Here is a 23181-nt window from a genome sequence, read left to right as displayed (position 1 = left end):
TATTGGTGTGATTTATGTCAGAGTGTTCTGCCTGTGTTTTCCTCTAAGAGTTTTATAGTACGCAGACTTACATTTAGGTCTTTATGCTGAGTTTTTTTTGTGTGTGTATGGTGTTTGAGAATATTCTGATTCCATTCTTTTACATGTAGCTGTCCAGTTTTCCCGGCACCACTTTCCCCCCTCCCCGCCCCCTTTTTTTAAGATTACTGTCATTTATATACTTACTGATTTTTGGTTGCATTGTCTTGATTGTGCTGGGCCTTCGTTGCTGCACAGATTCTGTCTAGTTGCAGAGAGTAGGGGCTCCGCTCTAGCTGTGGTGCATGGCCTCCTCATTGCAGTGGCTTCTCTGGTTGGGGAGCACAGGCTGTAGGTGCCAAGGCTTCAGTAGTTGCAGCACTTGGGCTCGGTAGTTGTGCCTGAGCGTAGTTGCTCCCAAGCATGTGGAATCGTCCCTGACCTGGGATCAAATGCATGCCTCCTGCGTTGGCAGGTGAACTCCTATCCATTGCACTGCCAAGGAAGTCCCCCTCTCCCCCAACCTTTTTTTTTTTTAAGATATTTGAGTATTTGAAATTTTTTTTGGCTGCACCAGGTCTTTGTTGTGGCACAAGAGCGTGCAGGCCCAGTAGTTTTGGTGCAGGGGCTCTCTAGCTGTGGATGCGTGGGCCTAGTTACTCCACAGCATGTGGGATCTTAGTTCCCCCATTAGGAATCAAACCTCAGTCCCCTGCGTTGGAAGGCAGACTCTTAACCACTGGACCACCAGGGAGGTACCCCCAGCACCACTTGCTGAAGAGACCATCTTTCCTCCATTGTCTGTTTTTGCCTCCTTTGTCATAGACTATTGACTATGGGTGCATGGTTTTTTCTCTGGACTTTTATCCTGTTCCATTGTTCTATATTTCTGTTTTTGTGCCAGTACAGTCCAAATTCAAGGAGCCTGATTGCCCCAGCTCTTTCTTTCTCAAGATTGCTTTGGTTATTCAGGGTCTTTTGTGTTTCCATACAAATTGTAAACTTTTTTGTTGTGATTCTGTGAAAGATGCCATTGGTGATTTGATAGGGAGTGCATTGAATCTGTTGATTGCCCTGGGTAGTATAATAATTTTGATAATATTGAATCGTCATTCCAAGAACATGGTATATCTCTCCATCTGTATCATCTTTGCTTACTTTCATCTTTGCTTACTTTGCTTACTTTTTGCTTACTTATCAGCATCTTATAAAGTTTTCAGAGTACAGGTCTTTTGCCTTCTTAGGTAGCTTTACTCCTGGGAATTTTGTTCCTTTTGATGTGATGATAAATGGGATTTTTATTATTATTTATTTATTTTTGGCTGCACTGGATCTTCATTGCTGCTCATGGGCTTTCTCTAGTTGTGGAGGGCAGGGACTACTCTTTGTTATGGTGCGGGGGCTTCTCATTGTGATGACTTTTCTTGTTGCAGAGCACAGGCTTTAGGGCACACTGGCTTCCGTAGTTGTGGCACATAGGCTTAGTTTAGTTGCCCTGTGGCATGTGGGATCTTAGTTCCCATATCAGGGATTGAACCCATGTCCCCTGCATTGGCAGGAGGATTCTTAACCACTGGACCACCAGCGAAGTCCTGGGATTTTTTTTTTCCCTTAAATTCTCTTTATTTTCTTTCGTTGTTAGTGTATAGGAATCTAAGAGATGTCTTTGTATATCGTCTAACTTTACCAAATTCACTGATGAGCCCTAGTAGTTTTCTGATAGCATTTTAGGGTTTTCTATGTGTAGTATCATGTCATCTGCAGTGGTAGTTACACTTCTTTTCCAGTTTGAATTCCTCTTCTTTCTTTCTTCTCTGATTGCCATGGCTAGAGCTTCCAAAACTGTTGAATAAAAGTAGCAAGAGTGGACAGTCTTGTTTTGTTCCTGATCTTAGAGGAAATACTTTCAGTGTTTCACTGTTGAGAATGATGTTAGCTGTGGCTTTGTCATGTATTGCCTTTATTATGTTGAGGTAGGTTTCCACTCTGCCCACTTTCTGGAGAGTTTTTATCATAAATGTGTGTTGAGTTTTGTCAAGAGAGTTTTCTTCATCCAGTGAGATGATCATATGACTTTTATTCTTCAATTTGTTAGTGTGGTATATCACATTGATTTGCAAATGCTAAAAAAAAAAAACCTTGCATCCCTGGGAAAAATCCCATTTGATCATGGTGTATGATCCTCTTAACGTGTTGTTGTATTCAGTTTGCTAGTGTTGTGTTGAGGACTCTTGTGTGTATGTTCATCAGTGATATTGGCCTGTAATTTCCTTTTGTTGTGGTATCTTTGGTTTGGTATCAGGGTGATGGTGGCCTTGTAAAATGAGCTTGGGAGTGTTCCTTTGCTTTTTTTTTTTTTTTTTTTTTTTTTTAAGATTCACATATTTATTTGTCTTTGGCTGCTGTGGGTCTTCGTTGCTATATGCAGAATTTGTCCAGTTGTGGCAAACAGGGGCTACTCTCTAGTTGCGGTGCATGGCCTTCTCATTGCATGGCTTCCCTTGTCACGGAGCATGGGCTGTGGGCACAGACTCAGTAGTTGTGGCACACTGGCTTAGTTGTCCTGTGGTGGGAAGGATCTTCCCGGACCGGGGATTGAACATGACCCTTCACTGGCAGGTGGGTTCTTAACCACTGAACCACCGAGGAAGCCCCCTCTGCAGCTTCTTGGAAGAGTTTTAGAAGGGTGGTAGAAGGACTGGAGAAGGAAATGGCAACCCACTCCAGCATTCTTGCCTGGAAAATTCCATGGACAGAGGAGCCTGGTAAGTTACAGTCCATGAGATCAGAACGAATCTGACACGACTGAGTGACTGACTTTCTTCTTTCTCTCGGTAGAAGGATAAGTGTTAACTCTGCTCTAAATGTTTGATAGAGACAGATTCATCTGTGAGGCCATCTGAGCCTGCACTTTTATTTCTTGGGAGTCTTGCTTTAATCAGTTTCAGTACTTGTGATTGGTCTGCTCATATTTACTGTTTCTTTCTGATTTAGTCTTGGAAGGTTGTACCTTTCTAAGAATTTATCTATTTCTCCTAGGTTGTCCATTTTATTTGTGTATAGTTGCTTACAGTCTCTTACGATCCTTTGTATTTCCGTGGTGTTGGTTGTAACTTTTTACTTTCTCATTTCTAATTTATTTGAGCCTTCTTTTCTTTCCTGATGAGTCTAGCTAATGATTTGTCAATTTTGTTTTTCTTTCCAAAGAACCAGTTTTTTGTTTCATTCCTCTTCTCTGTTCTCTCTGTCTCGATTTCATTTATTTCTGCTTTGATCTTTATGATTTCTTACCTGCTAGTAACTTTGGGTTTTGTTTGTTCTTCTTTCTCTAATAGCTTTAGGTGTAAGATTAGGTTGTTATTTGAGATTTTTCTTGTTTTCTGAGGTAAAATTATATTGGTATAAACTTCCTTCTTAGAACTACTCTTGCTCTTTCCCATGGAGATTGTATCATCATGTTTTCTTTGTCATTTATTTCTTGGTTTTTAAAAATTTGTTCTTTGATTTCTTCAGTGATCCATTGGTTGTTTAGTAACATATCAGCTAGCCTCCACTATTTGTGGGTTTTTTACAGGTTTTTTTTTCTCCCCCTATAATTATTTCTAATCACATACCATTATGATCAGAAAAGATGCTTGACATGATTTCATTTTTCTTAAATTTACCAAGGCTCAATTTGTGGCTCAGAATGTGATCTATCCTGGAGAGTGTTCCATGTGCACTTGAGAAGAAAGTGTATTCTCCTTTTGGATGGAATGTCCTGTATCAGTTCAGTTCAGTTGCTCAGTCGTGTCCGACTCTGTGACCCCATGAATCGCAGCACGCCAGGCCTCCCTGTCCATCACCAACTCCCGGAGTTTACTCAAACTCATGTCCATCGAGTTGGTGATGCCATCCAGCCATCTCATCCTCTGTTGTCCTGTATAGGTTAAGTCAATTTGGTTTAGGGTATCATTTAAGACCTGTGTTTCTTTACTGATTTTCTGTCTGGATGATCTGTCCATTGATGAAAGTGTGGTGTTGAAGTTCCACACTATTATTGTGTTGCTGTCAGTTTCCCCTTTTATGGCTGTTACCATTTGCCTTATGTATTGAGGCGCTCCTATGTTGGGTGCATATATATTTACAGTTCTCATATCTTATTGGATTGATCCTTTGATCATTATGTAGTGTCCTTCCTTGACCCTTGTAACAATCTGTTTTGTCTGATAGGAGTGTTGCTGCTCCAGCTTTCTTTTGATTTCCATTTGCATGGAGTATCTTTTACCATCCCCTCACTTTCTATATGTGTCCCTAGTCTGAAGTAGATCGCTTAGACAGCATATATACAGGTCTTATTTTTGTATCCATTCAGCCAGTCTGTGTCTTTCAGTTGGAGCATTAATCTATTTACATTTAAGGTATTTTGATGTGTATGTTCTTCTTTCCATTTTCTTAATTGTTTTGGATTTGTTTCTGACAGTCTTCTTTTTTTCCTTAATCATTGATTCTCCTATGGTTTGATGACTGTCTTTAGTGTTGTGTTTGTGTTATTTGTGTGTGTGTGCATCTGTTGTGCTTTGCATATAGCATTTTGAATTAGTGTTTCCTTTTCCTTCAGATAAATAGCCAAAAGTGGAATTGTTGAGTTATATGATAATTCTGTTTTTAATATTTTGAGGAACCTATATACTGTTGGCCATATTTGTTGTACCAGTTTACATTCCCACCAACGTTGTACAGTGATTCCTTTTTCTCTGCATCCTCACCAAATACTTACTTCTTGTCTTTCTGATTATAGCCATGCTGATGAGTGTGAGGTGATATGTCATTGTGTGTTTGATTTGCAGTTCCCTGGTAATTAATCATGAGTAGTTTTTGGCCATCTGTATGTCATCTTTGGGAAAATGTCTGTTCTGATCCTCTGTCCATTTTTTAATCAGGTTACTTTGCTTTTTTGCGCTTGAGGTGTGTGAGCTCCTAATATATTGGAATATTAACTCCTTATCAGATACATGATGTGCAAATATTTTCTCCCAGTCTGTATGTTGGGAGTTCCCTGGTGGTCCAGTAATTAGGACTCCACACTTCACTGCCTGGGTTTGATCTCTGGTCAGGGAAACAAGATCCCTCATGCATCCCTCAGTGTGGCCAAAAAAAAAGAAAACATCTACATTGCCTTTCTATTTAGTTTTTTGGCATAACTCTATATGTTACATCACTTTGAAAACTCCTAATTGTATTTTGATAAATTCAGTGTTTTCAGAATACCAATTCATATGTTCTCTGATCAGCTCAATTTAATTTAACATTTAACTCATTATGTATTGTTCAGTTCAGTTCAGTCGCTCAGTCATGTCCGACTCTTTGCAACCCCTTGGACTGCAGCACACCAGGCCTCCCTGTCCATCACCAACTCCTGGAGCCTACTCACACTCATGTCCATTGAGTCGGTGATGCTGTCTAACATCTCATCCTCAGTCGTCCCCTTCTCCTCCTGCCTTCTGTCTTTCCCACCATCAGGGTCTTGTCAAATGAGTCAGTTCTTCCCATCAGGTGGCCAGAGTATTGGAGTTTCAGCTTCAGCATCAGTCCTTCCAATGAACATTCAGGACTGATTTCCTTTAGGATGAACAGGTTGGATCTCCTTGCAGTCCAAGGGACTCTCAAGAGTCTTCTCCAACACCACAGTTCAAAAGCATCAATTCTTAGGCACTCAGCTTTCTTTATAGTCCAACTCTTACATCCGTACATGACTACTGGAAAAGCCATAGCTATTACCAGATGGACCTATGTTGGCAAAGTAACACACCTGCATTTTAATATGCTGTCTAGATTGGTCATAACTTTTCTTCCAAGGAGTAAGTGTCTTTTAATTTCATGGCTGCAGTCACCACCTGCAGTGATTTTTGGAGCCCAAAAAAATAAAATCTGTCCCTGTTTCCCCATCTGTTTGCCATGAAGTGATGGGACCAGATGCCATGGTCTTAGTTTTCTGAATGTTGAGTTTTAAGCCAACTTTTTCACTCTCTTTGATTTTCATCAAGAAGCTCTTAAGTTCTTCTTCACTTTCTGCCATAAGGGTGGTGTCATCGGCATAGCTGAGGTTATTGATATTTCTCCAGACAATCTTGATTCCAACTTGTGCTTCCTCCAGCCCAGCGATTCTCATGATGTACTCTGCATAGAAGTTAAATAAGCAGGGTGACAATATACAGCCTTGACGTACTCCTTTCCCTATTTGGAACCAGTCTGTTGTTCCATGTCAGGTTCTAACTGTTGCTTCCTGACCTGCATATAGATTTCTCAGGAGGCAGGTCAGGTGATCTGGTATTCCCATCTCTTTCAGAATTTTCCACAGTTTGTTGTAATCCACACACTCAAAGGCTTTGGCATTGTCAGTAAATAACGCAGAAGTAGATGTTTTTCTGAAACTCTCGCTTTTTCGATGATCCAGCACATGTTGGCAATTTGATCTCTGGTTCCTCTGCCTTTTCTAAATCCAGCTTGAACATCTGGAAGTTCACGGTTCATGTACTTTTGAAGCCTGGCTTGAAGAATTTTGAGCATTACTTTACTAGCATGTGAGATGAGTACAATTGTGCAGTAGTTTGAGCATTCTTTGGCATTGCCTTTCTTAGGGATTGGAATGAAAACTGACCTTTTCCAGTCCCATGACCACTGCTGAGTTTTCCAAATTTGCTGGCATACTGAGTGCAGCACTTTCACAGCATAATCTTTTAGGATTTGAAATAGCTCAACTGGAATTCCATCACCTCCACTAGCTTTGTTCATAGTGATGCTTCCTAAGGCCCACTTGACTTAACATTCCAGGATGTCTGGCTCTAGGTGAGTGATCACACCATTGTGATGATCTGGGTCGTGAAGATCTTTTTTGTACAGTTCTTCTGTGTATTCTTGCCACCTCTTCTTAATATCTTCTGCTTCTGTTAGGTCCATACCATTTCTGTCCTTTATTGAACCCATCTTTGCATGAAATGTTCCCTTGGTATCCCTGATTTCCTAGAAAAGATCTCTAGTCTTTCCCCGTTCTATTGTTTTCCTCTTTCTTTGCATTGATGACTGAGGAAGGCTTTCTTATCTCTCCTTGCTGTTCTTTGGACTGCATTCAAAGAATGGGTATATCCTTCCTTTTCTCCTTTGCTTTTTGCTTCTCTTCTTTTCTGTTACTTTCCTCTATTTCTTTGCATTGATCACTGAGGAAAGCTTTCTTATCTTTCCTTGCTATTCTTTGCTTCTCTTCATTCAAATGGATGAATTTCCTTTTCTCCTTTGCTTTTCGCTTCTCTTCTTTTCACAGCTATTTGTAAGGCCTCCTTTGACAGCCATTTTGCTTTTTTGCATTTCTTTCTCTTGGGGATGGTCTTGATCCCTGTCTCCTGTACAGTGTCACAAACCTCCATCCATAGTTCTTCAAGCACTCTACCTATCACATCTAATCCCTTGACTCTATTTTTCACTTCCACTGTAAAATCATAAGGGATTTGATTTAGGTCATACCTGAATGGTCTAGTGGTTTTCCCTACTTTCTTCAATTTAAGTCTGAGTTTGGCAATAAGGTGTTCATGATCTGAGCCACAGTCAGCTCCCAGTATTGTTTTTGCTGACTGTGTAGAACTTCTCCATCTTTGGCTGCAAAGAATATAATCAGTCTGATTTCAGTATTGACCATCTGGTGATGTCCATGTGTAGAGTTGTCTCTTGTGTTGTTGGAAGAGGGTGTTTGCTATGGCCAGTGCGTTCTCTTGGCAAAACTCTTATTAGCCTTTGCCCTGCTACATTCTGTACTGCAAGGCCAAACTTGCCTGTTACTCCAGGTGTTTCTTTACTTCTACTTTTGCATTCCAGTCCCCTTTAATGAAAAGGACATCTTTTTTGAGTGTTAGTTTTAGAAGGTCTTGTAGGTCTTCATATGTATTTTTAACATATATGTAAATATGTACGGGCTTCCCAGGTGGCGCTAATGATAAAGAACCTGCCTGCCAGTGCAAGAGACATAAAAGACGCTGGTTTGATCCCTGAGTCAGGAAGATCCCCTGGAGGAAGGCATGGCAACCCACTCCAGTATTCTTGCCTGGCAAATCCCATGGACAGAGGAGCCTGGTGGGTTACAGTCCATAGTCCAAAGAGTTGGATACAACTGAGGTGTCTTGGCATGCATGCATGCATAAACATATACATCTGTGTATTATAAGGTCTGCCTTTTGAATATGATTGAAAATTTCTGTTGTTTTGCAGTTGCATTTTTTTGACTCCCTTCACCTCTGGCAACTGTCAGTCTGTCTGTATCTGTGCACTTGGGTTTTTTGTTTGTTTTATAGATTGCACAAACAAGACAGAGTATTTGGTATTTTTTTCCTCTCTGACTTTTAATTCACTTAGTATCATGCCAAGTTCCATCCCTGCCATAAATGACAAGATTTCATTCTTTTTCTGACAGAATGATCATTGTGTATATAGATACCATAATTTCTTTATTTCTTTAAATGTATATTTTATATTATAGTTGAGCTACAATGTGTTAGTTTCAGGTGTGTAGGAAAGTGATTCAGTTATAAACTCTAAATTTATACCTTCCTTCCACCATTCCCTTTTGATAATCATAAGTGTGTCTCTTAAGTCTGTGAGCTTGTTTCTGTTTTGTAAACAAGTTCATTTGTATTATGTCACATGTATAAGTGATATCATATGATATTTGCCTTCCTCTCTCTGAGTTAACTTAGTATGATAATGTCAGGGTTCACTTATGTTGCTGCAAATGGATTATTTCACTTTTTTAATGGCTGATATTCCATCTTATATTTTATATATATATCTCACTCACATCTTAATTCATCTGTCCATGGACATTTAGGTTGGTACCATGTCTTGACTCTTACAAACGGCACTGTGATGAACATTGGGTTGCATGTATCCTTTTGAACAACGGCTTTCTCTGAATATATGCCCAGGAGTGGGATTGGTGGATCATATGATAGTTCTATTTTTAGTTTTTGTGTTTTAACACCCACTTTTATTTATTTTTTTAAACTTTTTGGCTATGCAGCACGTGAGATCTTAGTTCCCCACCAGAGATGGGACCCGTGCCCCCTGTGTTGACAGTGTGGAGTCCCAACCGTTGACCCACCATGGAAGTCCCTGTTTCTAGTTTTTTAAGGAGCCTCCATACTGTTGGCAATAGTGCCTACCAGTTTATATGCCCACCAAGAGTGTAGGTGCATTCCCTTTTCCCCACACACTCTCCAGCATTTGTTGTTTGTAGACAACTTGATGATAGTCATTCTGACCAGCCTGAGGTGATATCTCATTGTACTTTTGATTTGCATTTCTCTAACAGTTAGTGGTGGTGAACATCTTTGCATGTGTCTCTTGGCCATCTTTGTGTCTTCTTTGGAGAAATGTCTATTTAGGTCTTCTAGCCATTTTTTGATTGGGTTGTTTAGTTGTTTGATATTGCCTCCTTGAGCTTATAAATTTATATTTTTATAAGGTTATATAAATTACAAGTTTATATTTATATAAGTTTATAAATTTTGGAGATTAATCCCCTGTTGGGTGCATCCTTAGCAAATATTTTCTGCCATTCTGTGGGTTGTCTTTTTGCTTTTTTATGGTTTGTTTTACTGTGCAAAAACTTTTAAGTTTAATTAGTTCCCATTTGAGGGCTTCCTGTGGCTCAAACAGTAAAGAATCTGCCTGCAATGCAGGAGACCCAGGTTCAGTCCCTCAGTCTGGAAGATCCCCTGGAGAAGGAAATCGCAAGCCGCTCAGGTACTCTTGCCTGGAGAATTCCATGGACAGACGAGCCAGGTGGGCTACAGTCCATGAGATCACAAAGAGTCGGACACAACTGAGCTACTAACTTTCACTCTTTTTGTTTTTATTTTCATTACTCTTAAGAGGTTTATCCCAAAACATATTGCTGTGGTTTATGTCAAAGAGTATGCTGCCTATGTTTTCTTCACTTTTAGTCTATATGTGTTCCCTCATATGAAGTGGGTGTCTTGTAGACAGCACACATACAGGTCTTGTTTTTGTATCCATTTAGCCAGGCTATGTCTTTTGGTTGGCACATTTATCCATTTGATTTAAAGTATATCGGTATGCATGTTCTTATTGCCATCTTAATTGTTTTGGATTTGTTTTTGACAGTCTTATTTTTTCTTTGTTCTCTTGTGATATGATAATTAGAATTGTGTTTGGATTCCTTTTTCTTTTGTGTGTATGTATGTATCTATTGTAGATTTTCAGTTTGCAGTTACCATGAGTTGCTTTTCTTTTAATTTCAAATGTGTTTCCATTATCCTGCATTGTACTCTATTCATGGTTGCTAGATTTAGTATCATATTTGTGTGTGAATGATTTCCTACTTTTACGGTATGTTTACTTTACTTGTGAACTTCCCAATCATAATTTTCTTGTTTCTAGTTGCAGTCTTTTGTTTTCCACCTAGAGAAGTTCCTTTATCAACTGGTCTGGTGGCGCTGAATTCTCTTAGCTGTTGCTTATCTGTAAAGCTTTTGATTTCGCTGTCAAATCTGAACAAGAGCTTTGCTAGGTAAAATATTCTTGATTGTCGGTTCTTCCCTTTCATCACTTTAAATGTATTGTGCCACTCCCTACTGTAGAGTTTCTGCTGAAAAATTAGCTGATAGCCTTACAGGATTTCTCTTCTTTTTCATTTGTTGTTTTTCCCTTGTTGTTTTTAATATTTATTCTTCATCCTAAATTTTGTCAGTTTGATTACTGTGTGTCTTGGTGTAGTCCTCCTTGGGTTTATACTGTATGGGACTCTGCTTCCTGGACTTGGGGATATCTTTTATTTCTTTCCCATATTAGGGATCTTTTCAGCTACTACCTCTTCAAGTACTTACTCAGGTCCTGTCTCTCTCTTTTCTCCTTCTGGAACCTCTATAATGCAAATGCTGGTGCATCTGTTGTTGTCCCGGAGGTCTCTTAAACTGTCCTCATTTTTTATTTTCATTCTTTTTTGTTTATTCTGCTCCATGGCAGAGATTTCCACCATTCTGTCTTCCAGCTCACTTCTCTGTTCTTCTGCATCATTTATTCTGCTATCGATTCCTTCTGGAGTATTTTTCATTTCATTTTCTTGTATTGTTCATTTTAGTTTGTTTCTTTTTTAGGTCTTCTAGGTCTTTGTTAGGCATTTCTTGCATCTTCTTGGCCTGTGCCTCCATTCTTTTTTTCAAGATCTTGAATCATCTTTACTGTCATTACTCTGAATTATTTTTTGGGTAGATTACTTATCTCCCTTTCTGGGGCTTTACCTTGTTCCTTCATCTGGGACATATTTCTCTCCTGTCTCATTTTATCTGACTTTTTGTGATTGCAGTTTCTCTTCCACAGGCTGCAGAGTTGTAGTTCTTATTTCTACTGTCTGCTCCCTTTTGGATGAGGCTGATCTAAGAGACTTTTACAAGCCTCCTGATGGGAAGGACTGGCTCCTGACCATTGGTGGGTAGAGCTGCGTCTTGTTCCTCTGGTGGACAGGGCCGTGTCAAGGGGTGTGTTTAGTAGGAAACTGTAGGCTCAGGAAGACTTTAGACAACCTGTCTGCCAGTGGGTGGGGCTGTGTTCCTGCCCTGTTGATTGTTTAACCTGAGGCATCCCCATACTGGGGCCTACAGGCTGTTTAGTAAGAAAATGTCAGCCTCCAGAACGGCTCACACCAGTGAGTACTCTCCAGAACTCCTGCCACCCTCGTCTTTGTCCTCGAAATGAGCTGCTGTCACTACTCACCTCTGTCGGAGGCCCTCCAGTACCAGCATACAGGTCTGACCTAGTATCCTATGAGTTTCCCAGTGTCCTGGCTTCTTTACGTGTGGATATAGAAAGTTTGTTTTGGTATTCCAGTTATTTAGCTGTGATTTTGGTGTTTTTGTGAGAGGAAATGATCTCATGTCCTTCTACTCTGCCATCTTGTCTCCCATCCCACAGTTTCTTTATCCGTTCCATTTTTGATGGACACTTAGGTTGTCTTCATAACTTGGCTGTTCTGAATACATGTGAACATGGGGCCGCATATATCTGTCCCAGTTAGGGTTTTCTTTTTCTTTTGATAAGTACCCTAAAGTGGAATTGTTGGAGCATGTGGGAGTTCTGTTTTCCTTTTTTGAGAAACATCCATACTGTTTTCTATAGTGGCTGTACCAGTTTACATTCCTGTCAGCAAGTCACAGGGGTTCCCTTTAACTCACATCCTCGCCAGTACTTGCTGTTAATTGTCTTTTTGATAACTGCTAATAGTATACATTGGAATATATGAAATAGACTATATTACATATGCAATTTATAATTTTTTTTACTGGGATTGTTTGGGTTTTTGCTGTTGAGTTTTGTGTTCTTATATGGTTTGGCCAGCAGCGTCATATGAGATACATGATTTGAAAATGTTTTCCCTCATTCAGTAGGTAACCTATTCATTTTTTTATGGTTTCCTTTGTTGTGCATAAACTTTTTACTATGATCTTATCCCACTTATTTATTTTTGCTTTTATTGCTTTTGCTTCTGATGTCCGATTCAAAAAATCGTCACCAAGATCTGTATCAAGGAGCTTACCATCTCTGTTTTTTTCTTAGGAGTTTTAAGGTTTTATAGTATTAGGTCTTATATTTCAAGCCTTTAATCCATTTTGAGTTTAGTTTTGTGTATGGTGTAATATAGTGGTCCAGTGTCATTCTTTTGTCATGAGGATTCCCAGTTTTCCCAGCACCCTTTATTGAACAGACTGTCATTTCCCCATGTACAACATTCTTGTCTCTCTTATCATAAGTTAATCAACCATACACACATAGGTTTATTTCTGGGCTCTTTATTCTCTTCCATTCATCTGTACGTCTGTTTTTATTGGCAGTGGCATACTGTTTTCATTATGGTAGCTTCATTATAGAGTTAGATGTCAGCAGACATGATGCCTCCAGCTTTGTCCTTCTTTCTCAAGATGAATTTGGCATTTTGAGGTCTTTCTGGTTTCATATAAATTTTAGGATTGTTTGTTCTATGTCTTTGAAAAATGGCATTGGAATTTTGATAGGAATTGTGTTGAATCTGTAAATTGCTTTAAGTATTATGGACATTTCAATAATATTGATTCTTCCAATCCACATGCATGGAATTTCTGTTTATTTGTATCATATTCAGTTTCTTTCATCATTGTCTTGCAGTTTTCAATATCCAGATCTTTCATCTCTTTGGCTAAATTTATTTCTACATGGTTGGTTCTTCTTGAGGCAGTTGTAAACAGGATTATTTATTTCTCCCGATAATTCATTAGTAACGTCTAGTTGCTTTCTAGGTAACTTTTGGACTTATCTTAAATGGGAAGTGGGGAGGACACGAGATTCTATACTCTTACTTTTGTCAAGTTTATATCTTCCTACTGGTACTCCTTCTTGCCTTCTTTATCCCCCTAACCTACTCCACACATTATGCTTACTGGTTTTTTGCCTTCATTTATTTTTTGAACAGATGTTTACTTTTCTTCCATTGTGTGCCAGGTAGTGTTTGTTCTTGTTGGCTGGTTTACGTCAGTGAACAAAAGCAGATAAAAGCCCTTGCTCTGGTAGGCTTTACATTCTGCTGGAGGATGCAGAAAAGTAAACATAAAATAAGAAAACTATATAATGTATTAGAAGGTCATGGTGCCATCAAAGAAATAGAGCAGAGTGAGGGAGATTGAGAGCTGCAGAGTGGAGGTGGGGGTGGGATTTTAAATAAGTGGTCTGTTTAGGCCCCATTAAGTTCTTAAAGGGATTAAGAAACCCAAGTGGATATCCAGGGGAAGATCATTCCAGGTAGAAAAGACAGCTGTCACAAAGGCTTATATAAGCAGGAACATGTATGTCATGTTCTAAGAAAAATAAGGAAGCCATTGTTTCTGGAGAAGGGCAACAACAAGGGGGAGATGGTGGATGAGGTCATCGAGAAAATAGGTGGTGGTGTTTAGTCACCAAGCTGTGTCTAACTTTTTCGTGACCCCATGGACTGCAGTACACCAGGCTTCCCTGTCGCTCACCATCTCCTGGGGTTTGCCCAAGTGAATCAGTGATGCTATCCAGCCATCTCATCCTCCTTCACGCTGCTGTTCTACTTTCAGTCTTTCCCAGCGACAAAGTCTTTTCCAGTGAGTCAGCTCTTCATATCAGGTGGCCAAAGTATTAGAGTTTCAGCTTCAGCATCAGTCCTTCCAGTGAATGTTCAGGGTTGATTTCTTTTAGGATTGATTGGTTTGATCTCCTTGCAGTCCAAGGGACTCTCAAGAATCTTTTCCAGCACCACAGTTCAAAAGCGTCAATTCTTCGGCACTCCAAGTCTTCTTTTTGCTGACTGTATACACCTTTTCTGTCTTCAGCTACAAGGAATGCTATCAATCTGATTTTGGTATTGACCATTTGGTGATATCCATGTGGAGAGTCATCTCTTGTGTTGCTGAAAAAGGGTGTTTTCTATGACCAGTGAATTCTCTTGGCAGAATTTTGTTAGCCTTTGCCTTGCTTCATTTTGTATTCCAAGGCCAAACTTGCCTGTTACTCCAGGTATCTCTTGACTTCCTCCTTTTGCATTCCAGTCCCTTATGATAAACAGGACATCTTTTTTTGGTTTTAATTCTAGGAGGTCTTCTAGGTCTTCACAGAACTGATCAGCTTCAGCTTCTTCAGCATCAGTGGTTGGGACAGAGACTTGGATTACTGTGATATTGAATGGTTTGCCTTGAAACAAACCAAGATCATTCTGTTATTTTTAAGTACTGCATTTTGGACTCTTGTTGATTATGAGGGCTACTCCATTTCTTCTGTGGGATTCTTGCCCACAGTAGTAGATACAATGGTTATCTGAATTAAATTCACCCATTCCCATCCGTTTTAGTTCACTGATTCCTAAAATGTTGATGTTTCCTCTTGCCATCTCCTGCTTGACCATGTCCAGTTTACCTTGATTCATGAATCTAACATTCCAGGTTCCTATGCAATACTTGTTCTTTACAGCATTGGATATTACTTTGATCACCAGACACATCCACAATTGAGTGTCATTTTCCACTTGGGCCTAGCCGCTTCATTCTCTCTGGAGCTGTTAGTAGGTGTCCTCCACTCTTCCCCAGTAGTATATTGGACATCCTCTGACCTCGGGGGCTCATCTTTCCGTGTCTTATCCTTTTGCCTTTTTATATAGTTCGTGAGGTTCTCACAGCAAGTATACTGGAGTGGTTTGCCATTCCCTCCAGTGGATTACATTTTGTTAGAACTCTCCACTATCACCTGTCCAGCTTGGGTGGCGCTACATGAGAGTTCTGCACAAAGAAGAGAAATATTGTGTTCTAAAAGAGCACCTGCTGCTGAATTGGGATTAGCATATAGAGGGCAAGCATGGAAACTAGGAGACCAGTTAGGAAGCTATTTCAGTAATCCCAATGACAGTTGATAGTGGCAGACATCAGGGTGGTAACAGTACAAATGGTGAGAAACAACTGGATTCTGAATCCATATTGAAAGTAGAGTTAACAGGTTATGCTAGAGATTGGATGTGGAGGTAAGGTGGCCAGACCAGGGGTAGGAAAAGGTGGTCAGGAATAGCTTCACAGGTTTTTGCCTAAGCCCATAGAGGTATGGAGTTTTATCAACTGAGATAGGAAAGACAACAAATAGAGATCCTGAGTAGGCAGTTGGATCCAGGAATGAGTTCAGAGCAAGGTCTGTGCCAATATACGAATTTGAGGATCTTCAGCAGTGGTGTGTAAAGCCATGAGACAGAGTGATAGCAGCAAGGAATGAGTGTAGACAGAAAGTCAGAGAACCAAGGAGGTGTCTTGTGAAATTATGAGTTAAGGGAGAAAAGCATCAACTAGCAAACGATATTGAGGAGGAGGGACCAGTAAATTTAAGAGAACGACCCTAAAAGTGTACTAGCCCAGAAACTAAGACAAGATCCTTTATCAAAGAGGAGGGAACAATCAGCTTTGCCAAATGCTTAAGTCTGGTGAGAACTAAGAGTTGAGGATTATTAGTTGTAGCATTGCCAGTGATAACCTTCATAATCTGTTTCATTTAATGCTTGAGGCAAAACTTTAAGGAGTAAGTTTAAGACAAAATGTGAGAAAAGGAATGAGAGACCGTGAATACAAACAACTATTCGGCGTTTTTGTTACATAGAGGAATAGAGAAATAAAGTGAGGCTGGCGGGAAAATCAAGTTGAGACTTTTTAAGATGAGAGATATAGCTCCTGTTTGTTCACGGGAAAGATCCATAGACAGGGGAATTTGATAGAGAAGGAATAATTGAATTCTTAGAACAATATCCTGTCCTAGAGAGGTTAGGGCCTGGTACACAGGTAGAAGGATTGTATTTAGGTAACAACATGGATAGTTTGACTTTAGTGACAAGCAGAGTATGTAGATACTGATAGGTGCTTAGATGTAGTTTTGAGAGTTAAAGTTCTTACTGCTTCACTTCCTTCAGTAAAGTAGAAAACCTATTATAAATGCACCTAATGGCAATACAATTTGATATTGGCATTTTGACATATCACCAAGTTATTTATTCACGAACAGATACTGAATTCATACTGTGTACTAGGCATTGCTCCAGATGATAAATATATAAGTGAATGAAAGTCCTATCTTTAGGGAACATCTGTTTTAGTGGGGATGGAAACAGGATAAGCATATTTATATCAGCTTCAGTTTATGGTACGAATGAAAATGAAACAGTGCAAAGGGAAAGCGGGGCAGTTCTTTTTTCTAGGTTGGTCACAAAAGTCATTTCCGATGAAGTAATAGCTGAACAGAGATCTGAATCAAATGAGAGAGTAAACCATGCAGGTACCTGCACAAAACATTTGAACCAAAAAGAACAGCCAGTGCCGAGGCCCTAAACAAGAACATCTTGCCATATTTGAGCAGAGGACTGGTACGGCCGAAGCAGGGTCAGTGAGGGAGTGGGTGGAAGAAGTCAAGTTCCAGAGACATAGTGGAGGGCCCAGATCATTCAGGCCTTGAAAACCATTAGGAGGACTTTGGTTTTTACTTTGAAGTAGGATGCTGCCATGAGAGGTTTTGATGGATGAGTGATGTGATTTTATTTCTGTTTTAAAAAGTTCACTGTAACAAATCAAGGGGCAGGCAGAGGTGGGACAGACAAGGGTAGAAAGAGGGTGACATCTTGTTCTGTCACTGTAAATCTTAGTGACAGATGATGGTGATCTAGTACTAGCAGTGGAGATGGTCAAAGTTGTTTGATTCTGGCTGTATTCAGAAGGAATAGCTGAAAGGATTTGCTGATAGCTTGCATGCAGGATGAGAGAGAAGTTGACCGTAAGGTTTTTGGGCCATCTTTCTGGAAGGCTAGATTTACTATTAATTGAGGTAGCAAACCAGGGGCAGAAAAGTTTTGAAGAAAGAATATCAAGAATTTGGTTTTGACTAATTTAATTTGATCTACTATTTGATATTTCCATCCAGTGTCAAGGATGCCATTTTGTGTGCAGCAGCATGGGCATATGAAAGGTCAGGACTGGCAAAAAGTTTGCGTGTCACCAGCCAATAAATACAGTGTATTTAAAGTTGTAGCTTAGATAGGGTAATTAAGGGAGTAAACAAATACAGAAAGGACGTAAGAAGCCTTGGGGTACTCAGGACTTAAAAGTCAGAAGTTAGAAGTCAGGTTACTGAGGAGCACGCCACCAAAGGAAACAAGAAACTAGTACCCAGTGCGGTGGGAGGAGACTGAATGCGGGGTCGCAAAAGCCAGAGGAAAGACCGGGAAGGCAGGAATGATCAGGTGTATCAGATGCTCACAAAGTATGTAATGTGCAGGCGGCTGTTATTTTTTGCTAAGTTTTACTTGATGGTTACTCTTGTGTACAGCTGTCTCCTGTCCATCTCTAGACTGAAAGTGTCACGGGGTCAGGGATCTTACACGCAACATGTGGTCGAAGCTCAGAGTTTGTTGAATCTGTACTCTTCTTCAAGCCCTCATCCCTCATCTCTCTAAACTTGTATTCAAGTACGTCCTTTACATTGCTGCCCATTTGTCTGACCTTTCCTGCCTAAAGAGCCTTAGGGGCTCCCCTTACCTTCACTGTAAAACTCTGGCACCTTTCCTGACAAATCCATCTGTGTCATCTTTTTCAGCCTCATGTCCGACCACTTCCTATTCATATACCTATACCCTAATATGGATTAATTTGCAGTTCTCTCTATAGACTGTATGATTTCATCCTTTCGTGGCTTTACTCCTCCTATTTTTTCAGCCTGAGGTGACTTTCCTCCTTTGCTTGGCTAAAGTCTAGCTTGAAGAAATCAGGAAGGTTTTGTGAGCCAACTCATTCAGCTTCTGTGTAATCTGTCACAGTTCTTATTCTCTATTAAATTTCTTTTGTATGTCTTTGTATGTTTACCTTCCCAAAACTATAAATTATCTAAAATCAGAGTATATCTTTATCTTCCTCTCCCATGATACCTGTCACAGTGCTATCTTCTTGATAGGCACTATAAATACTGTGTTTTAAGAGAATAGGAAAATGAAGGGGAAGGCACACAAATGTGAGCTGGAGATTGAATCACTGCCTTGGCAGTAAGTGGAAAAAAATGGTACATGGTAAAGTCCAGAGTAGGTCAAAAGGTAGATGTTTGAAAGAAATGATAAAGGTGTACATTTATATATATATATACACACACACACACACACTTTGTATAAAGGAGTGCAAATGCCTATGTTGAAATAATAGAAAAACAGAAAAATCATTTTTAACCATTCCTTGTAATTCCTAAGTTATTATATAGTATATGTAGTATGTGCTGAGTCATTCAGTCATGTCCAATTCTTTGTGATCCTTTGGACTGTAATCCACCAGGTTCCTCTGTCAGTGGGATTTTTCAGGCAAGAATACTGGAATAGGTTGTGATTTTCCTCCTCCAGGGGATCTTCCCGACCCAGGGATCGGACCCATGTCGCCTGTGTGTCCTCCATTGCAGGCGGATTCTTTACCCACTGAGCCATCAGGGAAGCCCACTAATAGTGTATATTTGAATATATGAAGTAGACTGTATTACATATTTTATAATGTTTTTTTAATACTTTCATATTAAATTTTTAGGACATCAATGCAAGCCTGAATTAAAAAAAGAATTTCTCCCTCCTAAGCCATGGCATATCAGTTGTATAGAAATACCACATTGGGAAACAGTCTTCAGGAGAGCCTCGATGAGCTTATACAGGTGAGAAACTAAATATCAACATTTTTATTCAGATGGATGTATAGTAATTCTTGTTCTCATAATTATGAAAATAGCATATTGTGTGCAGCTTTAACTTTAGACAACTAATGCAAGTCTTGAGATGTAAATTAGAATTTTTGAATTCATATTTTTAATTTTAGGAAAATTAACGTTTTTTACATAAACGTCTCATCCAAGTACATATTGTGTATTTCCATTTATTTTCATATATCTTGAACTTTGATGAAGTTTATTAGATTTTTTTTTTTTAACATATTACTACTGATCCCAAGTTTTCTCTCAAGACGTGGTTCCTTCCATTTATCAGTGAAAACTTCTTTCCAGACACTGTGAAGGAGTGACAGACAAAAGTTTTGTCCTCATGTTGTAACATCACTGCATGTTTTCTTTTCAAAACTATGTTTGTTTTAAGATAGGGTAAGAAAATACTGTCAGGTTTTGCTTATTAATTGCCTGTTATCACAGAAAAAAGAACAAGGAATTCAAGTTTAGAGGCTCTGATTAACCTTAGTTAAATTTTAGATGATAACTCATGTATTTTTATTTTTGTCTTTAATGTTCTTCCCAAACAGGATTCATGACCTTTATTTTTTCTCAGTCTCAACAGATTACCCCCCAACTTGCCCTTCAAGTTCTACTTCAGTTTGATAAGGCTATAAATGCAGCATTGGCACAGAGGGTCAGGAACCGAGTCAACTTCAGGGTAAGGATATATTCTTAAATCTAGAAGCTGCACCATGGTTGTTACAATAGTGATTTTACAGTACCTCTGTATTTATTAATCATAAAAAGAGATGACTTAATCAAACTTTAAAACTTGTTTTAGAACAATTGAATCCTGTTTTATATTTAAATGATATATCTACCAGTTCATCCACTTAATGTGAGACACAGTTGTTTTTGGATTTTTATTCCATTATTTCATAAATCAGCCTATGTATGTTTGGCTACCTTCCCTGAAGAGTTACTGAGATTTCAAACATCTGAAACAGTATCTTCAGGATTGAAGGTAAGTGAGAGTAATCTCTAAGGATCAGTTATGATTTTTAAACTCTGGCCAGGGAAGTATAATGTAATTTCTAGAAATTTCATGTTGTGTCCCACCTACTCTTAGATGGCATGGCTTACTGGCAGACAATGATCTCTTCTGGTAGCTAGGTCTCATAGGAATCATTTATACTTTGAACAGTAAGCCCAAACTGAACAAAATCTTAATTTGATAGTAAATTCAGATTAAAAGATATGAAAATCATCATATAAAAAGAACATAGATGTTAATTTGCATTTAAGAGAATGTCAGTGTTTGGGGTTTTTGGTTTTAGCTGGTGATGAAAAACACAAAAGACAAAATGCCATTTATTCAGCAAACATTTCAATGCCTGTCAGTACAAGGCATTGTTCTGGATATTGGGTATAGAGGGCAAAAGAAGACAAACAGTGCCACATTTGACTTAGTTACGTGAAGGGATAAAATCTGCATGTATTTTATATTTGTAAACAAGTCACACCAGTTTCACATGCCTAATAATTATCTAGAGTAAAATATGTCTTTATAAAATTTCATCATTAGATTCTTGAACAGTAGTAATTCTGGCAGAGTTAGCTTTTTTTTTGTACGGTCATACATACACATCTGCCTAGTTTTTTATTTCAAAACTTGATCCTTTAAATTGAGCCATGTTGGTACATAAACTTTAGCCCATGTAGAGAATTTGTTTACAGAGTCATAGGGTTCATAAGGTCTGAGTGATCACCTACTTATTGTATATTTCTAGTATGAATCTGTTTAAAGGATTTAAAAAGTGTTAGTTATAGATACAGGTAAAAAAAATGTGGGAAAAATGTATATTAAAGATACAATGTAACTGCATATTATCATATACAAGGAGTATTTTGAATAGAAAGTATTGAATTTCAGCATATTTCAATGTTCACATGCTAATTGTAAATGACAGTGACCTACCTAGTTCACATTATTGACACAGCTACCACCGACTGGATATGACAGTAACCTACATGTTCATAGGATCATGGATTATACACACACTCAGGGATGCCAGAAATGAACATTGAAGTTGGCATTTGGTTTTTCAGCCTTCCAAAAGCTTCAAACTATAGTCAAAAGAACAGATCTAATTTAAAAAAAATTTTTTTTACACTTACAACTCTGTCTTTTTACTTAACAATATGTTCTGAGTGATTTTCAATGCATTAATCCCACACCTCGACTGAAACTTCTCTTGCCAAGTTATTGATAAATCCAGTGTACAATCAGTAATACTGTTGATTAATCTCTTGAAAACCATAGCTTTCCTTCTATCCTCTGACCCTTCTCTCAGGCTGCTTTGTAATTTTCCTACTGTCTGTATTACTTAATTGTTGGTTTTCCTAAGGGGTTATCTAGGGCTTCACATATGCTCCTTTCATGATCTCATCCAGTCTTTGACTTTAAAGCTGATATTCTCCCATGCTTGCTTTTACAGTCCAGCTGTTCACTGGATGCGCAGTAAGTTGTAGCTCAAACTCAAATTTAACTTTCCTCTCAAACCAGCTTTTTCTATGAATGCGTTGTTACACGAGCCAAAAACTTGGGAATAACAAAGACTTCTCTCTTCACTATCCAACCATATCCAGTTGGTTGTCAAGTTTTGACAGATCTGCTTTCTAAAACCTCTCCACTTCTCAGGACCCTTTGCTCCTGCTATTGCCCAGCCTCTTTCACCTATTTGACACAGCCAGCTAAAGTATCAGCGTCTTAGGGGCTCTCCTTCCTCCAGTCAGACTCCCCTCTAGTCTGGTCTTCATGCCATCACCAAAAATGCAATTTTGGTACATTACTGCTCTGCTTGAAATCCCTCATTGACCTCCTATTACCCTCAGGATATGAAAGCTTTCCCAAAGTTCATGATCTCTTTTACTTAGGACCTCTTGTCATATTCTGGTTTCTGGAACTTATTATCCCATTCCAAGTATTTGTCTTCATTTCTGCTATCCCACCTTTCTTTCCTTTGACTCCTTAGTCTTTGGAACTCAAGCATTCTCTGTCCTGTCTTCTACACCCATAGGTGCCCCTGCTAGACTCCAAGTAACTCAAGCTCACGTAGCACTTCACACTATGTATTTACTTGTTTGAATGATCTTCCCTGCTCAGCTAAACCTCTTTGGTGGCAGGGATCATATGTGTATTGCTTACCATTGTATCCTTAGCACTTAGGATGGTAATTATTCCTGTTATTTAATGAATTTAGTAAATTAAGTCATAACCATTATAGTTTCCCTAGTCATCCTAACTTTGTAAGACATTAAGTTATGAGACATTAAGTAAATGAGAACTCACATTTTGGTATTCTAGATAACACTGTTTTTTCTGGTTTGAAGGTCGTAGGCATATAACTTATCTTACCAAATACTAAATTTCAGTATTTTGTGAATCCATGTGCGTGTGTATGTCGCTCAGGTTTTGATTATATTCTGCTGGCATTCATCCTTGCACCTTCATTACACTCTTCCAAAAGACCCTTTTAATGTTCAGACACACATTTTTCCTAAAAGAAATTAGAAGAATGTCAGTTACACAGGACAATGATGTTATCATCTTAGTGGCTAATATAGTAATGTTTCTAGGAATTCCATGGATTTGTACAAATGTGGAGAATTAACATACACAATAAAATAAGTTGCTTTTTAAAAGTATTTTCATAAAAATTCAAATGCATTTTCATAATTTCACCACATGAGGGCAGTAGAAATACAAATTCAAATTTCCCTTCAGCTTTTCTTCAGATTTCAGGTGAGTAATTTGCAGGCTCTTCCAGTGCTGGAAATAGTCTGTTAACTAAAATAAACTCTTAACTTGCATCTTTATCTAGGATTTTTTTTTTTTTAAGTAATAGTATGGTATTTTAA

The 23181-nt window shown here is 38.8% G+C and overlaps 1 protein-coding gene across 1 annotated transcript in view; it reads left to right on the top strand.

Moving 5' to 3' along the window:
• Positions 1 to 23181, top strand: part of GTF2A2 (general transcription factor IIA subunit 2) — a 29451-nt gene that overhangs the window by 3298 nt on the left and 2972 nt on the right. Inside the window, exons 2-3 of the mRNA XM_061157280.1 lie at positions 19134 to 19254; positions 19874 to 19978. Of these exons, the coding sequence (XP_061013263.1) occupies positions 19183 to 19254; positions 19874 to 19978 (177 nt within the window). The 5' untranslated portion in view covers positions 19134 to 19182. The remainder of the gene's footprint in view (positions 1 to 19133; positions 19255 to 19873; positions 19979 to 23181) is intronic.

The sequence above is a fragment of the Dama dama genome, chromosome 12 (genome assembly GCF_033118175.1).
Source record: "Dama dama isolate Ldn47 chromosome 12, ASM3311817v1, whole genome shotgun sequence".
Classification (NCBI taxonomy): Eukaryota; Metazoa; Chordata; class Mammalia; order Artiodactyla; family Cervidae; genus Dama; species Dama dama.
Note: the sequence above shows the minus strand (reverse complement) of the source record. Positions and strands in the feature narration are given on the sequence as shown.